The sequence below is a fragment of the Montipora capricornis genome, chromosome 1, assembly GCF_036669925.1.
Source record: "Montipora capricornis isolate CH-2021 chromosome 1, ASM3666992v2, whole genome shotgun sequence".
NCBI classification, from domain to species: Eukaryota; Metazoa; Cnidaria; class Anthozoa; order Scleractinia; family Acroporidae; genus Montipora; species Montipora capricornis.
Window position 1 is genome coordinate 17,413,024 of NC_090883.1, and position 18,676 is coordinate 17,431,699.

Here is an 18,676-nt window from a genome sequence, read left to right on the forward strand (position 1 = left end):
TGTCGGCTCCAATCTTGATGACCTACATGGGATACATCGGCATGATATATCTGGGCCTGGCCTCGTATGCTTTACGCTTCCTTATCTATTCGTGGCTAAGTACCCCCGAGTCTGCTTGGGTCACTCCAACAATCGAACTCTTGCAGGGATTTTCACATTCTACAGCATGGTCAGCATTCCTTTTGTACATCACAAGCTACACTCCAACATTCTCCTTTCCCACGGGGATATTTTTGCTCCAAGCGCTCTATCTGGGGGTTGGTGGCAGCGTCGGAAGTATAGTGTGTGGGATACTAATCCAGACTTTCTCCACCAATGTCGCATTTCGCTTGTTCGGTTTTGTAAGTGTTTTTACCTGTTTGGTGTTTATGATGATTCAGCCGACAGGTAGGCAGGAAACTCTCCCTTCTGAAGCAGACACAATGTTGTTTCTCACGGACGAAGATGATTACTCAAGTTACAGTGAAGATGAGATTTTTGAGCGCAAGCGACGTGCAATTTTGCATATCCCCTCTGAAGACAAAGGTGACTGTTCTATCCAACCACAAAAAGTGGTTCTGCCTACATATAGTTCCCCTTTAGTGCCATTTTGTATGTCCCTTGGGAAAGAAATTCACTTCTCATAGTTTTTTCCGAAGCAGTTTTTTGTGTTTGCGAACTACAAGCATCTTTTAAAACAGTGGGTCGAAATGAAAAAAAAAAAAAAAAAGCAGGAAAATTGCAACTTCTATAAAAGTTAAATGTAGGTTTATTTTGAATCTTACAGAGGTATTTAGAGAAATATGTTGAATGGGGTTCTTATAATTCAAAATCTGAGTGTGATGTGCTGTGTTTGATGGGGACCAGTGTAGAGAATATTTCTAGCATCCCGAGGCAGAGAACGTAAGGAACGTTTTTTTTTTTTTTCGAAGCATTCTTTTCTTTCCTCATTGACTGAAAAAAAGATGTATTGAGAACAATCATGAGTATAACCAGTTCTCAGTAACCAGAAAAAAAAGAAAACCCAAGCAAACAAAAGCTAAGGTATTTTACAAAATACACCACATAGAGTTATATAAACAAGGTTGCACAAGGTAGCTAACTTCAAGTAAGTAAATAAAGACCTACCGGACGCATAGAAATTGTGCTCTAATTTTTATACAAATCAGAGCATGTAAACAATGCGTTCCAAGAATAACTTACAAGGGCTAGGTTCCTTATTTTTAATTCCGAGAATGATTACATTCAAGTGAAGCTATGATCTTCGCAGTTGTGAACACAAATTTGCAATTGCGTAGAGAAGCCTGAAAAATTCAGGACTTCAACGGGATTTGAACCTATGACCTCGTGATACCGGTGCGACACTCTAACCAACTGAGCTATGAAGCCACTGACGTTGGGAGCTGGTCATTTGTGGGTTGTAATGTTCCCGTGAGGAATGAATTCTTTGAAATGAATGGTTTGAAGTGGTCATTTGAAGGGCCTTTGCACATTCAATAAATAAATGAACCATCGTAATTTTGTGAGTTACGCTATTTACAGTATTCAAGTAAGAGGAGGATCAAAGCATAGCAGTGATTAGCTACACAACCTGAGAATCGCAGGAACTTTAATCTTGGAGGAGCAAGACTGGCGTTGTGGTGAGAGCAGTCGCTTCCCACCAATGTGGCCTGGGTTCAATTCCCACTGGATAAGGCATCATACGTGGGTTGGGTTTGTTGGTCCTCTACTCGGTTCGGGGAGGTTTTTCTCCCGGTACTACGGTTTTCTTCTCTTTCAAAACCAAGGTTTTAATTTATTAACGTTTATTTGAGTAAATTTCAATTCACGGTTTATCATCACCATCATCATGGTAGTGTTACCTTTTGTTTGTGAGGTGAACGATTCAAGTGTTTCCAGTGATTTTGCTACACTTCATTTTCCCTTTGAAGTGAAAAGTATTTTAAAGGTGTATTATTGTCGAGTTCGAGTCTTCCTCATTTGAGCCCATGCGCCAAAACTCAGAATCTGAAGAATCGACGAAGAAGGAACACTTGGTGGTTCGACTATCATTTATGAGTTTACTAGGAAGGCCAGCAAGAAAAGGATTTTTTATGCTGCCAAGAAATCGACGATGCTGTGACTAAAATTTCAACTCAGTAATCTTTTTGTGTTTGAAAGGTGATATTTATGATGGAACGTTAATAAACATTTCAGGCTAAGTGAGAAGAAGCTGTTGGTCGATGTGTTTCGCACCGAAGTATTTAATTTATGCAAGTTGTCATAGTCACGGTAGAGCACAGGCGCGCGAAGCCCGTCCGCGGAGCACCATGGGTAGGATCTTTTGGGAACATCTATCGATGCGAGAAATTTTGGTTATGACGGTAGCGTACGTCCGTCCGCCCACCCGTACATACTGTCGGGGTGGAGGTGGGGAGGCAAGACAGCCTCTGAGGACTGGAGTGTTCGGGCAATTTTCGTTGTAAGTATATGTAATCGCTGCATGGGCCAGAGGGCAATTAAGAATTAATTTCACGCGTATTTTCAAAGTTCTCACAAAATTGCCCGAGTCGCGAAGCGACAAGGGCAATTTGGAAAACGATTACATGTTTATCACATAAAGGGCAAAATTATTGAGGGAAGCCCGTTCAGTGCCGCGACAAATGACAATCAACACGGATTCTCATTCAGTTAAAATCGTTGCTGTCAACAGAATTAGCGCCTAAAATAATTTATACGTGGACAAAAAAGTAGTTTAATCTGGAAAAAATTCTCTTGTCACCTCGCTTGCTCTGGATAAGCAACTGTTCACCAATCAGGATCAAGTAATCATGCCCTCTTGATTACCAAAAGTGCCCGGGGACAGCTATTCTTAGAGTTATTTTCATTTCATAGAGTTAATGTCGTAGAGTTAGAGTTAAGTTTCCAAAATTCAGGATTTTGGACTGCCAAAATCTTGAATTCAAGATTTTGGCAGTCCAAAATCTTGAATTCAGGATTTTGGCAGTCTAAGTCATAACTCTACTGAAATAACTTTATTGATACTTAACCTCAAAGTGCCCTCGTGATTAAGAAAAAATGCCTTCCGTCTCAACCAATCAGCGTTCAGTGATTCTGCCCCATATGTGAAAATAATAATAAGCAAGCGAATATTAACGTTGAAAGCCGACGTTTCGTTTCTCAAGGCAAAGTGAGTAAGTAATGCAAAGATTTGATTTCTTTAATCTAGCATAATAACAAAGCATCACAAGTTCTTCAAGTGAATACCTTTGCGCGAATCGAGTCCGTTTGCACGTTTAGGGATGGTTTGAAAATTCTTATGAAAAGCACCTCATTAATTAGGCAATCAAATTTGTTAGAACATTTAGGTTATTATAGAGAGAAACGGATATCGAGGAACATATCATGAACATCTCCTCGTACGAAATATCTTTTTTCCAGAAATTGGTCCTTTGTCGAGGTTTGAAGTTTGCACTTCCCGAGAAAGTATCTCCTATCGACGTCATGGTGACCTTTGAAAAAGCATACTGGAATATTGAGCCCCACCTTGCAAATGATGACATGAAAGAGCTAACTGCTACGACACTACGATCTGTGACATTGGACTGCATCAACCAGAAGGGACTTAAACCGCAAAAAACCCTTATGAAGGCCATCGAGGAGCTGAGAAATCGGGACTACATAGTTGTTACAAAGCCAGATAAGGGTTCCGGAGTTGTTGTAATGGACAAATCCGAATATCTACTCCTGCTATCTGAAGCCTCCATCAATGACACTAGCAAACTTAGACCAGTTGATACAGAGAGACCCAAAGCAAGAGGAAGGCCAGTGAAATATTATCATCCGCTTTTACAACGGGAAAACCAAATTAGTGCTGTCATATCTAAAGTACTACCCAAGCCCATTGCCGACTCCATCCGTCCCAAAAGTTCTAGACTCGCACACCTATATGGCCTACCTAAGACGCATAAGGAACAACTTGCTATGCACCCAAGTCTCTCCGCTACACATACTTACAACTATGCGTTGGCTAAGTGGCTGGATGAGAAATTGAAACCACTCTCATGCAATCAGTAGACGTTCAAAGATGATAGGGCACTAGAGTACTTTAATTGCAAAAGCTTTTGTGGCTGAGAAACTCATATGCTCAAATGCACCCAATCGTAATGCGTCACATATCGTAACCTGTAAAATGTTTACTTCAGTGACTCTTAACTCTGTCAATCACCGCCCCTCCTTCCCCCGTGATAACTTGGGGCCATGTCCAACTTTGTCTGCTGACAGGGAAATACACAAACCACAGTAAATAGCATTACCCATCAAACGGAACAGTGGAAATTTCGGGCGCTTGCCATTACGCCTGAACATCAGGTCGGAGACCAGTGGGACTAATCAAGAAAAAATGGAACGACCTGTTTCATCAAAAGTCAATTTCCAACTGGACCGAAGCGTTCCATTTACGTTTCGACCGAAATTTCGGTTACATCACAGTGAAATGGGACTGGAAACGAGAATTTTTGTGAATGGAACGGCACGTTTCGGTCGGACCGGACCGACCGGTCAAAGAGGACCACCTCCAGAGGTGGTCCCAAATATTCCGGTCGGACCGAACCGAAACGGACCTTTCCATTTGACTTCAGCCCGAAATTTCCGGAAATTTTGGCTTAATGGAAAGCACTCTTCCTTACCGTTTGCTAAATTTTCCAGTTTCCAGTCTGTCATCAGCCGCAAACAATTGCAAATGGTAAGCGCCATCTCGTTGGGCTGGTTTGCTGATTTTGGAAAACTGTTACCATTACTCATCGGTCATCCCAACCGGTTTGTTCTGACAAATGGTAAGCACCCCTAATTTCCTCGAAACTGGAAGTCCAAACATGTTTCTCCCCTAACCGTTTTCTCGTATGCAGCTTGGGATTCTACGGAATCTTTACTCGACATTTATCACTGTAACATGGAAAAATGTATTACATTTACTGTAGTGCTAAGCATCAACGTTTATTTGACTGAAATCCCACAAAAGTACGCATTGCGGACCTATTTGTTTCATGCAGACTACAAAATGGCTATTAAATGAGAAATTAAATGGAGTCTGCTTTTACACTGATGTCAGTCTCATTTGATACTGATATATACTTCAGCCTTTTCCTTGTTTTGTGATGACCCGCAAAAAAAAAGCTTGGCCAATATCGAGCCATCTTGACCTCACGCTTGATCAACAACCCATGTATACAATACTGAAAACAGCAAGTTGAAATTTACCTTTATTCTCTCATGGTGCCTAGTACAAAAATGTATATTTTCGAGCATTTAAGGATGACACACTTTTGTTCTGTTTATGATAAATTTAACACAAATTTTAATTGATTTGCTACGATAGATCTTAATTTCAGCAGATGTCTTTGCTTTCCCTTCTTCATCCATCCGACTTTCTGGTGTGTTGTCTTAAAATGACGTCATCTTTTATATCAAAGTCTATAATGAAAGTATGATTTTCTTCTGTTTTAAATCGTCGAAACAGCAAAGGTTTGATAAGCTAATGTCCATCTTTAATGTGTTCTTGATTGTTTAGAATGTTGCTTCTTCACCAGTTTACTCTGAGGAGAAGGTATATGAGACAAGCAAATTAATGAGCACATTTTACGAATAAACATGCTGCTAATTACTCGTTCTTGCCAATGGCGATGGGCGCAGCACAACAAATTAGGCCATAAGCATACATAACGCGCCTCTAGCAACTTACGACCACGGGTAGGGAGGTATTTAGCTGGGAGTAAATTTTGACCAGAAAGGAGGGAAAACCGGAATATCAGGAGGAAAACCAGTTTGATGTTGACTGAAATTCAGAAACTCGCAGAGGTGGGAGGATGACCATTTCGCCAGCACCTGACATTAGAGATCATCTGAAATGATCACCCATCCAGGTATTATGGCGCTTTAGCAACGACGGTTGCAACACGTACGAAAGCGTCACGTTTTGTTGCTCGATAATGGCTATGTTGGAACTATTCAGTTCTATAAGCGTTCTAAAATGATGCCGCAGTAAGCTACTACTGGATCAGTAGGAAAGAGTTGAAGCTTGTACATTCGTTCACGTTGTAAGTTAAATGTGCAACTTACCTAGATGCAAAGTAACGTTTGAAAAACAAACAATATAAATTATCTTTATCATGAAATGATCATGTCTTGATCATTTATGTACAGGTGATGTTGCAATAATTTTCATCATAGTCAGCAAACCGAATCGCCCCTACCGTAGGATGGTGTACCCATAAATCCAAAATTGTTCGCCTTATCATGTAGATGCTATTTGAATGAGCTTGTTCAAATTTTGTAAATTAAAACAATCCTCTGAAGAAAGACCATACCAACCTTTTTAACAGATTTCTTGTGGTCACGTACAAGGTGTTTCTTTGGCAAAGCACTCTTTCTAGCAGATAATTTGTTTTGTAACTTTCTTTTCTTGTGTTTATTGCTTGCCTCGTCTCTCTGATGTGTCTTTGAACGCTGAAATATTAAATAAGCATTGAGTCGCTTTAGGAAGCAAATACGCAAATACGCCTCATAATCTTTGTTTGTTACTATCGATGCTGCTAAAGATCGTCTGTTTTGCTTTCTTTGTATTATTGTTAGGAAGGAGAGGTGACCTTGAGATTGGATGTCGTTTGTGGCCTGGACTGGGTCTTAACTTGTTATTCTTATTTAAAGTTGATACATCCGCAAAACCATAATCGACCAAAACTACATGGGGAAAGATCACCATTTTCGCAAAGTCTCAATACTGCCATAATAGTCGCCACATGGTATTCCGCATTCTCGTTACAAAAAGACTCTACAAAGTCATCCCACATGGCTCAATAGATTTTTAAGACCGAGTCAAACCTCGGTACTAACATGGTGCGAAGTTCATAATTCGTGCACCAGTTACGCACATAGAATAAATTGTTTAACACCTCGGGAAAAAATGTTTGCGATAGTAACTGAAACACAAGACCTCTTCAAGGCGCTGTTACAATGTGTAAATATTCGTCAACTTTCCTGACAACGTCATGGCAAGACCATTCGAACAAAGTGACACTTCGTAAAGACCAAAAACGTTCCATCGAATTTTTCTTACGAGGGGTGTTACATCTGTCTTGAAACTTGTTTAACAAACGGTTTGTCGCATCAGCCAATAAAAATGTCCCTTTAACCTCTGCGAGAACGAGATACGTTGCAACAAACGTTGCCCACTGTAGCACCCGTAAAGCAACTTGTCGAGGAACAAAATTGCGCCACAAGTTGAAAGAAAAATTGCTGAGAATAACAACACCTTTAGACCATTGTGGGTAGCTTTCGCAAGAGGGGAATCCTTGCGAGGAGTGCCCATTTACAAGTAATTTTGAACCCTCCAGTACCCTTAGAAAAACTCGAATCCTGAGTTCAAGGGCAAAAAAAACCAAACCTTGACCTCACTGCCAAGTTGTCCTAAATAAGATGAGACAACTATTGTCAAAACCTATAAGTAACTGTGGTAGCTAATATCTATTATACGTCCTTCGGAGCACAAGCCCCTTTGAAGATGACCTTTCTCTGAGAGATAAACGCATTTTTTTAATACCGCTAGGATCATCTTTCGGCGAATACAACCATTAAAACCACCAACCTCTGCAATTCCGGTGCAATTAATGCTCTTCCAACTGAGCTATGTAGCTACGAAGCCACACAGTTGGGAGCAGGTCAATTTCTTGGGCTCATGTGTTTCCGTGAAAGGAATGATCAATAAAAGAAATGCATAGAGTGGTTTTCAATCGAGTGTCGAAAGTAATTAGTGAATTACTTTGGTTTATGATTACTTCACTCAGTGATTGGTTCAAAGTTCTCGCGCCATTTTTTCAACCAATCAGAAGTGAAACCAAAACCAATCGTGGCTCGCGTGTGCACATTTTCCCGTGGTTTGTGTCGGCTACAAGTAATTACTTCGAGTTTTGATTGGTTTACTGGAATGTCTCCGACCTTTTTGATTGGCCGGTTTTGGTTTTTGAAAACTGCTCTATTTGAAGAGCGGAATAAGGCCATCCTCGTACTTATCTGGACAATTTATTAACCAATTGTCTCCGACTTCTGAATCCCGTTAAAGCGGCCTGAATTTTTCCAGATAAATGCGAGGATCACTTCAATCTTTCGTCTATAAACCGCACTATACAGTTCTTTCAATACCGGGGTCGTAGTGCCCTACTCACTTTTAACCAGCTGGATGATTTTTAACGGCCCACATTTTTAGATTTCTAACCACTTACAAATATAATTACAAACTACGGCTGGCTTTCTCTTCAGTCACTTTAAAGACCCGGCCAGGGTTCGAACGTGCGACCTCTCACGCGGTTCCCCGATGCATTGACTGAACAAACTGAATGGTCGACAGGTCACAATACTATGACTGCAGAAGGTCCGGCTTTTCTTATTAACAGTTGTGATGTTTGCAGAAGTTCCGTTATTATTGAGTGTCCAGAGATCGATATTACCTTGATCTTCGTTAAGTTAAGTTTTCGTAATGAGTTTATAGCCTAGGATAAGATAAAGCGATTAGGATTCAGAATATTTGTTAGATGCTTGAGTTTAATTTAACGTTTATCGTCGGTAAGTTGAACTATGAAGTCAGTAGTATAAAGTGGTTTCGTTACCTGCAAGTCACTTGGTCTTGCTATTGTTGACTGTTTGAGGATAAAAGTAAGTCGTCAGCCGTTAACTTGATGTTTTTGTCCGTAATAACTTTTCAAAATGAAACAATTATTTGCCGCAGTGAATTATTGGCGCCTTGGGCACTCTGCATAGGGCACAAGAAGAAGTTGATGCCCTAAATCCATGCATGGCCGAAAAAGTCCTTTTATACACGCGTAAATTTTACTGATCAGTTGGGCATTTGTATAATAGGGCTGCAAATTTAAAATAACTCAGACATAATAACATATTTGTCATGAAAATCTCGTTTCACCATGATCAACAAGTAGTTGCCTCGTAAAACCAGTTAAGAGCTCAGAAAGGTGATGCTTTTTTTAAATACGCGTTGCAGCAGTACAACCTCTGATCAAGCTACTAACAGAAATAATCGATCAGTTTAGGAAGAGCTCAAGGTTAACTAACTTAGCTGTCGAATACCTCAGAAACCAGGGGAAGCATTAGCAAGTAACTTAGAAGCATTATAGCTACCATAATTTTCCTCTAAACACTGATATGGTACTTTCACCCTTAAGTCACGACTTATTACCGATTTAAACAATAACCGTGAGCGGAATAAATGTTCTAAAGTAGAGGTGTGCTTTTCAATGCTTGAAATTTTAAACTGACTGACCTTTTTAAAGGCCATCTGTTGCTGTCCCAGATCGCCTCCACCACCCATGGCAGCCTGAAGTCCTCCAAGACCACCACCACCACCTCCCATAAGACTTTGCATTCCTCCTTGAAGGCTTGCTCCCATCATTCCTTGCCCCTGTAAAGCACTGACACCTCCATTGTCAGATAACATTCCACCTTGGCCCTGGCCTGTTGAGAGCGCTGATGCTACGCCTTGCATTCCTTGAAGGTCTTGCATACTTTGAATTCCTTGCATTCCTTGCATTCCTTGCATTCCTTGAATGGACTCTCCAGTTCTACCCCCGAGTGATCCATCGGTCATGCGGCTTACCGCCGATTCGCTGAGTCCTCCAGCTAGACCTGCCTGTCCCAATGCCTCTTGACTTACTGCTCCTGCATCCATAGCCCCTCCAAACCTCTCTGATCCCGCCATGGGAGACTGTTCCATAGATGCCATTTGGCTCTGCCCACCCAGTTGTTGTGCTCCTTCTAATCCCCCAAGGCCGCCCATCCCTTCACTCAATCCTTGACTTCCTCGAGAAGCAAGACCCCCCATACCCATGCTGTCTTGTTGAGTGGCTCCCCTCATTTCACTTGGTGATATTTTTTCTGCTTGGTGAATGAAATTAGAGATTTCTGTGGGAGAGATTTAAGAGTGACAACGCGGAGTCAAAAATGATGGGAATAAAACCAAAACAAAGTCATTTCCGTATGTATGGAGGATGCAAATAGGTTGCAGTTTAGTTTTTTTCGCCTATTTCTTTAAATTCAACCATATTTTAAATCCCAGGAACAACGCCAAATAAAAGGGATAGACAAAGAAAAGTGCAGAACTAGTCGGTCAAACCAACCTGGCTCGCCAAAGGATGATCGATCGGTCGAATAAGGTGAGGTAACGTCTTGAAACGATTCTGTAGGGCAGGGAATCATCATGCAAGCATGCAAAGAAAGATAAAGCAAAAAAGGGCATGAAATAGTAATGGAAGATAAAACTCAAAGTAAGCGAAACTGGTACTTATCCTTTCGTTAATCAGCATGCCAAGGATCCTTCAACAAAGACGACAAAAAAACTAACTTCTACGGATTTAATTCCGTGTATTTTTGTTTAGAAAAACGTTTATTTGGAAACAGAAAAGTCGGCAGTTGAACCTTTAATCTAGAGTCCATCCAGGTAGTCACAGTTTTTCTTGAATCCATTTGGTGGCTCATTTGAGTCTTGGCAACAAACCACCTCTTCTACAAAAACTAACTGACGACTAATATCAATCTTGAAAATTTGAGCTCTTCCTTAATTCTCTTTTTCTTGCATTTCTCACTATTCTCACTTTCATTTCCGATACTCCAGTTCTTTTTTATAAAAGTGCTGATACCTTGACTCTCGGATGGACTTAGGCTTTTTTGTTGTCCTCCTCCTACGAATGGCATTGATGGATTCTGTCTTGTTTGTCCCTCTGGATTTGTAATTCTAGGTTGCATGCCCCCTTGCACTTGAACCTAATTAATTGTAATGGTAAAAAAAACAATACTATATTAGCGAGCTTAGTTCAGCCAGTTGCATTCATTTACGGGCATAATTACTGACTGAACCTCTAGCCATTACATCTCTGGTAGTGACGTAGACCTCTCGATGACAGAGAAAATAGGGCCTTAGGCAGATTAGCCAAGGAAATTTAGTTTGACACAGCTCCCTTTCTATTCGTATTTTCTTTAAATTAATAGATGAGTTTAACTTACATCGAATCAAATATTGACATTTAAAGCTACAGCTATAATGGCTGGGTGCTAAATGAAAGCAAATATTTGTATACCGGTGATCCTGCCCCACCGACAACTGAAGCTCCGGCATTACCAATTGAAGCTGAACCGCGTGAGGACTGGGACTCAGCTGCGATGGCGCGCTGGATCTCATCGAGTTCGTGAGCGCTTTCAGAGGCGACCTGGGCCTGTATGCTCTGTTTCTGAAATAAACCAGAAAATAGTGCAACTCAGTCATCGGTTTAAACAAGAAAATGATTCGGGTAGTTCTTTTTTGTTCACACGAATAGGTGATAGAAAGCGGAATTCCGGAATACCGTCTAACCTTTGTCATGTGATATATTTTTTCCATACAACATTGCTGGGTGGTGGTGGGATGGGGGGGGGGGGGGGGTGGGGGGTTTCTGGACATGCGAGAGAATTTGCTGTTATACCAAAGAAAAAAAATGTATTTTATAACCGAAAATGTGAGGTGTCTTTAAAGACATTTTGTCGGGTATTGTACCTTCATCAAGCTAAATTTAAAACTCTTAGCACTATGCGTGGATTACCTCTGCAGCATCCTGTCTCTGTATATTAGTTGCCCAGTTTACTCCCTTTGATGCTTCATCCCATCCTGTTCCTCCCCCTCCACCACCTCCCCCTGCGCCGTATCCTTCTCCTGTTTCATATTTCTTTTCTTCCTCCGCCTCCATGGCTAGACGATCCTCCAGTCTGGTGTCCTCTTTGTAATCATTATTGTTTCCTCCGAGATCACCGAAGCCACCTAAGCCGAGCATTTTTCTACTCGGCTTCCGATTCACTTTATGTTCCTTCACTCTTTTACTGTTATTCCCTTCGTCGTCGTCTTCATTTTCTGAAAAGACATGCTAATATGTTAACCTTCTATCCGTAAAGTATTTGAATCATCATGCATTCACTACTAATAAGGACTCTCACCGGTAATATGCTGCTAGCTCTAGGACTCAGCCATCGTTACAACTAATTCCTAGCTGCTCAATGTGCACAAGAGATTAATAGAATACTTACAACGTATTAACCTCTTGTGGGGGGGGAGGGGGAGATTTTTCTTCTGTTCGACTGTTCCCAGCGCTCACAAAATGTGTAAGTGGTGATAATTTTGCTTGAAAAAGTATAGCATGCAATAGAAAGGTATTGCAAGAAATGAAGACAGGTGTGGATTTTCCCAGTTGCTTATTGTGTGCACGAGCACGGTTTTACATCCAGGTGCTATCGACTCATGATATTACCATTTAGTATATGCTAAAACAGTGGATAGCGCTTAACGCAAACCATTTTGTCGAGGTGACAGACGAAGAACTTAAGGACGGTGCCTACTAATTCAAAGGTATTTTTGCGCGGTTTACTGAATATGCGGGAAAAGCAGATCTTAACAAATATTATTGAAATCCAAAAAGAAAAATCGAGGGTAACCGCGCATTTTTCGAAGATAATTAATCAACAATATTTGTAAAGAGCTTTAAAATACAAAGCAATGTATGGCGTTCTTTGCCAAATTGAAGCTTTATTATCTCTGAAAAATGCATGGTTACTCCCAATTTCCTTTTTGGATACCATGAGCACTTGCTAAGTTCTGCTTTCTTCGCATTGTTTTGAACCGCGCAAAAATATCCCTGAATTAATAAGCACCGCCGATAGGAAATCCGAGTATTTCGAGATGCGCAGAACGTATGCGCTGTAACAATAGTAGGCACCGCCCTTAATTATTTTGAAGAAAATGCATATTTTTCAAATAATCACCTATGTAATTATACTAAATTAATTATTCACCTCAGGCTCGGTGAATATCGGTGAATGAAAACCGAGACGAAGTCGAATTTTTTTTTCACCTACATTCACCTGGCCATCGGCGAACATATTGGAATAGGACGATTAAAACTAAAAAAGCGTGCCTAAAGCATGCGTCCTGGTGTGCAGGGTTGGCTTGTTATCCACAGTCACGTGATCCGTGCTACCTTCGGCTTCTTCGGATGAATCTTTGTCGTTAGTAACTCTTGATTCAGCCTTATGTCCATGTCGCACCGCATCTTCAGCAGCTAGACTAGCATCTAACTCAGCCTTTTTCACAGCTTCTTTTACTAGAAAAGTCAAAGCAAGGAGTCGTGTTTCGATATTGCACACACAGGTGGAAACCTTACACACGCAGATTTTTTCTTTGAATTGTTTCAACTAGTTAAACTTAACGTTAGGTTAAGCTACATATGGCTTTATCCAGAATAATGAAATGAATTAAGAGAAAACAACATCAAAGAGAGAGTGATATCAACGGAAATTTCTGGTATATTTCCTCCTGCACGCCATCCATATTTTCAACGGAGCTGAAAAACAGAAAGCAAGAAGAGCAGTGCTGGCGCAGTGATGAGAGCAGTCTCTTCCAAACAATGTGGCCCAGGTTCGATTCAGATATGGGTCGAGTTTGTTGGTTCTCTACTCTGGTCCAGAAGTTTTTTCCTCACTCCTCAAAACCAATGTTCAGTTTAATTTCTACTTTCAGTGTCCCCATTTAGTGTCTCAGCGCTTGAAGACTTTCATATTGCTTATTTTTACGTGTCTAATATTTGAAGGGTGAGGATGGCTCAATAGGCCTTTTTCGATATATTAAAATTCAGCTTGAAAGAGAGGTTTAGAGGACAAAGACAAAGGAAAGTGGATGATATGTAAATAGTTTAACATTCATTCCAATGTGTTTCTATTGTTTTTGACCTCACTGCCTCACTACCAAGCTGCATATTTGATATTTCGAAAATGGCCTATTGCTAGGCTCGAAAACTCGTGCACAAGTATTGACTCACCTTTATCTTCAAGATTTATTGACTTTGAACTTGTTTGGTTTGCTGAGAACATATAAAGTGAACATAAAATCTGCTTTTGCTTTTCATGTAAACAAAAGTTGTTTGTCAATTAGTGGTTGTTGTTGTCGTCGTTGTTCAGTGTTCTTGTTACGGTGATGTTGTTGATCCGTGTAAAGGGAAAAAATCGTACTCTCATAAACAAGCACAATTCAATAAATCTGGAATGGTAATACTAACTCTAGTCCTTTTTTGTTAAAGAGGTTTTCAGTTGAGTGTCGAAAGTAATTAGCGAATTGCTTTGGCTTTGCGTTACTTCACTCAGTGATTGGTTCAAAGTTCTCAGGCCACTTTCTCAACCAATCAGAAGTGAAACCAAAACCAATCGTGGCTCGCAAGTGCACATTTTCCCGCGCTTTGTGTCGGCTACGTGTAATTATTTCGAATTTTGATTGGTTTACTGGATTGCCTCCGTCCTTATTGATTGGCCAAAGTAATTACTTTGGTTTTGGTATTACGACACTCGATTGAAACTCGCTCTATTATTATTTTGAATCTCTAGCGATTGTCCCATTACAATCATACACCTCATTCCCAAAATGGCCACGATTTTACTATTGTTTCGTTTGCTTGCAAATTAGCCCTTATTACTTCGTTCAAGGTTAAATAGTCTTTTGAATTTTCAGCTTCAGAACGAGGCAACCAGGGCTAATTTGCAAGCAAACAAAACAATACGAAAATCGTGGCCATTTTGGAATAACATATTCACCTTGCTCCTCCCCAGGCTTCTGAGAGGCATCGAGTGGAGCGGACAGCACTGAAATATATCAACGCGTTGATCAAAGATTAACTCAGGCTGCTTTTCAGACAAAATAATGGCGACATAAGGACAGGGAAAGAAGCCTATGCCATCATTAAATCAACTCTGCAAAAATGCACATGAAAATCTTGTTCATGTATCAGATGTCATCATATTACTGCAAATACACCACTTGTTGTGTCTTGGAATCCAACCAAGTGATGAGTATGCCGCCGAAGACCTCACGAGTCATCTTACTAGCTTTAACATTAACAGGAAACACGTATGTGTTCATATGTACATATAGTGTTTTAATATCTAAAACCTCTAAGGTTTTAGAGCGAACTCCAAAAATGACTCCCTGATGGCTCAGGTAGTAGTATACTGCACGGGTAGGCATCGCCGAGACTGTGGCTTCAAATCGTGTTTAAACCTGAAGTTTTCGATACTTCAAAGTAACTCTCATAAATGTGATGATCTAAAATCCAAGCCACAATGTTTATTTTTCAATAAACAGAAAAAATATGCTGTAGACGCAACTCGATCAACGTAGACATAACTTGTGGTCTGGCCTCAGTGAGTAGCAGGCGGATTTACGGATTTAGGATGGAAATATAACCACACATTCATAACGCAATTAGTCAACAACGCTTAAATCTGCACTCTCTTCCTGTATGCTGTATTCCTATCTCACCTGCTTGAGACAAACATAATGCCAAGCACGCTAGAAGAAGTCTTATGTTCATCCCACAGCGTTAGCGTGTTCGGTATTGGTTATTTATTGCAAAATTTCACCTGTTAAGAAAATGGAGCAATATTATCAACAAAATTTATAGTTATGTATCATAACAAAGATTTCTGCCTGAGCAAACAAACAACTAAATGGGTAAGAAAGCCTCAGAGCTCTAAAATAAAAGTTTTGTATTTGTGAAAGCTCGAAGAAATGTGTTCTTTGAGTTCTCCACGCCCGGTGGCTGATTAGGAGAGGCAGGTCGTTTTTACTTTGTTTGTAATAACGATCCATTGTTTATAAATCGTCTTGTTTTGCTTCCAAAACATCGATGTTTGACATCATGTAGCTTTGAATGAGAATTTTAAGCAAAAGGGTCCATGAACTTACCGCTTAAACCATGAAAATCACGAGCAACACGGACTTGGAAGCTTTTTCCTATTTGGTCATATCCTTTCAATGACGTCATGAGGTCGAAGAAGTTTTTTAAACCGAATGAGATTAAATATTAACTACTCCGTTTTGAGCCCGGGGAGTTTAAATATCACTGGTTCCAATGAGGCTTTTTTTTAGAAGGAAAAGCACAAGGAGCAGTTACGTTCCTTTTCAATTGGAGAAAACGTTCATTGGACAATGATTTCAATAAATGGAGTAATTTTCTGTCATATGCATGCTTCGGAAGATTTTAACAGTGTTCACTGTTTCGTTCTTTCGCACCTGTTACCTTTGAAGACTTCATGATTTCCGAAGACACAGGCTTCAAAAATGCTTCATCAAGTCCTTATGGTGTTGTGTTGTTCAGTAGCATAAAAAAATAGAATGTCTGGTTGAAGGTAAATATATGATCTGTAAAAGGAAAGTCGAGTGGTATGAAACTAGCACGTCGTAAATTTCCGATACTTTTCCGGTTGGAGGGCGATTAAAAGCGAGAATTCCTTAGAAAGAAAACAAACAAACAAACAAACAAACAAACACAAAGTCAAGTTGCGTCTCCCGATTTCCAGCTGGATGTGGCCATCCTACTGTACTTGATATCTAAAGGGGAAAGAAAGCTGGTCATGCATAATGATCGAACCAGGTTGTGGTGAAGTAATCATAACTGCAGAAAATGGGTGAATAACTTCACGAACTAGCCACCGTGAGGCCAAAATGAGTTCGTTGTAAAGGTTGTTAATGAATCTGACCGGTAATCTGGAGAAACTGTTTCAGTTCCCGCGTACGCCACTTGTATCGGCGTCAAGATTGACAGAAGATACCCAAACAACAAATAGACTAGGAAAAATACTCTATTTCATGACAAGCAAACCGCCTAAAAAAAACTAGCAGTCTCAGATTCCCTTATGCTCATAATGCTCCTAACTTTTAAATTAATAATTATTGCATTTGAGCCGACTTCGGAACAATATGTGTATAATTATGCGGTGACGATCTTGGTTCGTCACATCCAAGAAAGCCGAATTTAAAAATGATTTTATTATTCATTCGTAGTATTTTTTTATCTCTCCCGGTATTCTACTCATTCAGTTTCATAAACGATGTTGGTTTCGCTAAATTTTGTTGTTCACAATGTCGATCAGGTAAATAAATGTGCAAGGGTGAAAACACAGGGTCAGAAAATACATGAACGGAATAAGGCCCCATTAACATTTCTTGAAGTGTTGATCCAGTCCAAATTTCAAAGTATACAAAGTGAGCTTTTCCACCAGTATAGCTTGCCGTCTTTTATTGGCATCTGTGTAATTGTGGTCAATTCTTCCGATGTTGTTTGTTGGTTAGTAGATTCCCTTGGAACGGATGAGGTTAAGAAATTAATGGGGCCTTATTCCGTTATTGTATTTTCTGACCCTGTGTTTTCAAGTTCTTTGTCATTTGAGGCTTACCTTCCGCACCGGCGGATACTCCTTTTGAAACAATTCGTCACGTGACCTTTTTTCATTAACACGCTGATTCTGCTAGTTTCATAAATCTTTTTTCCAGAAATAAAAAGAGCAGCTCAAAATATGCCACCACGCCGATTTTCGTAAGTATATCTTTTAAACTGGTGTTGTTACAGTTGAAAGAATTTATAAGGATTTGTATGAGGAAAGGACGCTTTGCCACCCAGTCACGCTTCAATGATTTTCGTTCAAATCCTTGTATTTTTCTAAGTTTTCAAACCGCTTTAAAATTCTTCCTTCGAACTATGAAAGACTGAAAATTTTTGCCCTTTCACATTTATTCGCGCTTATTTGACCCATGGTAAAAGTAGGAATCTGAGCTCTTTTTGTGGCGCGTAATTATGAAAAATTACATTGGAGGGTAAGAGCTTTTCGTTCGCAAACAAAGTATGGAATTTTCGAGTGTTTTTAAACAAGTAAAGATTATATATATGACAATTTTAAAATGATCATATAATCTTTACCTTAAGTGGTATTTCTTTGAAAAGTTGTATTCTGGCTGAGACAAACGCGATCTTTCCATTTCACCAATTATCAGTCATGTGACCAGTTCCTTGCAAAAGGCCTATTACGTGCCATTCTGGTGCTCTCTGAATTCGCAGTCTTGACTTGACGTCATTTAATGGAAACTTTAAAGGGAACCTCTACTAAACAAGAAAACAACTTTTTTCCAATGAAAGCGCTTGTATCTAAAATAAATAAATTCCAAGAACGCTTGTACTGGTTTTCAAATTTTCTGGGCGCCGCCATTTTGAATAATTATGATGTGTCATGATTGCTCTGTTGTTTCAAAACGAATGATATACACAAAAAAATTCTGCGGGTTGATCGACTGGGAGTACGACAATTAATCCCAAACAGAGTGCAGAAAAGTGAAATAGTGCAGAAAGTTGAGATATAGACTTGCAAACAATACGCCTTTTGAACACCATTGCGAGCAAAGCGATGCGAGCGACTGACGTCCCATGACCGCGGACCACACGAAAACGGACTTTGAGAATGTAGGTAAAATCGTTGCATTGATAGCCAATCAAATGCAAGCCCTGGTTAGCGCAATTCATGGCGCAATTTTTCCGTGATTGCGTGATATGCGTGCGTTGCTTGTGCTTTATCCATCTCGAATTTTCTCATGTGTATTATGAATAAGTCATCATATGATTTTACTCGAGCATTTTGGAATAAATCGATAAGCACTTGTAATGTTTTTCAGATACTACAAATATTGCACGAGCCCGAATTTTGTGCGTCTTTGAAAAGCTTTACATGTGCTTATTTCTTCGAAATTGCACTCGAAATCATGCGATTACCTACGGAATCAATCCATTCCGGAATTGCGCAGCAAACTGGGGCGTTTCAA

At 40.0% G+C, this 18,676-nt stretch overlaps 2 protein-coding genes across 9 annotated transcripts in view; one reads left to right on the plus strand and one right to left on the minus strand.

Annotated features, from left to right (window-relative positions):
* The window catches only part of LOC138052009 (major facilitator superfamily domain-containing protein 6-like), a 3,934-nt gene extending 2,419 nt beyond the window's left edge, over positions 1-1,515 (plus strand). The window contains exon 2 of the mRNA XM_068898359.1: positions 1-1,515. This exon is cut by the window's left edge and continues 1,437 nt beyond it. Within this exon, the coding sequence (XP_068754460.1) occupies positions 1-626 (626 nt within the window). The 3' untranslated portion in view covers positions 627-1,515.
* Positions 1,516-5,207: 3,692 nt separating this feature from the next.
* On the minus strand, positions 5,208-16,228 carry LOC138017559 (secreted protein C-like). 8 transcript variants are annotated; one of them, XM_068864679.1, is made up of 13 exons: positions 16,107-16,228; positions 15,347-15,447; positions 14,623-14,670; positions 13,857-13,898; positions 12,957-13,142; positions 11,595-11,899; positions 11,097-11,246; positions 10,659-10,782; positions 10,140-10,199; positions 9,287-9,924; positions 8,619-8,648; positions 6,328-6,462; positions 5,208-5,552 (listed from the first exon to the last, which is right to left on the minus strand). In XM_068864679.1, the coding sequence occupies exons 2-13, from the start codon at positions 15,396-15,398 to the stop codon at positions 5,505-5,507; spliced, it is 1,818 nt and encodes a 605-aa protein (XP_068720780.1). In that variant the 5' UTR covers positions 15,399-15,447; positions 16,107-16,228; the 3' UTR covers positions 5,208-5,504. The 8 variants fall into 8 exon arrangements, with proteins under 8 accessions (XP_068720780.1, XP_068720822.1, XP_068720960.1 ...); XM_068864721.1 differs by having other exon boundaries at positions 16,100-16,119; XM_068864859.1 differs by lacking the exon at positions 16,107-16,228 and adding an exon at positions 15,773-15,942 and having other exon boundaries at positions 13,020-13,142.
* Between the last annotated feature and the right edge of the window lie 2,448 nt (positions 16,229-18,676).

Excerpts from the sequence above, each read along its gene's own strand:
- LOC138017559 (XM_068864679.1), bottom strand. The coding sequence starts at position 15,398 with ATGAACATAAGACTTCTTCTAGCGTGCTTGGCATTATGTTTGTCTCAA. Across the intron at positions 14,671-15,346 it reads ATTATGTTTGTCTCAAGCAG|TGCTGTCCGCTCCACTCGAT; the intron begins GTGAGATAGGAA and ends GATATATTTCAG. Across the intron at positions 13,143-13,856 it reads AATAAATCTTGAAGATAAAG|TAAAAGAAGCTGTGAAAAAG; the intron begins GTGAGTCAATAC and ends TGACTTTTCTAG.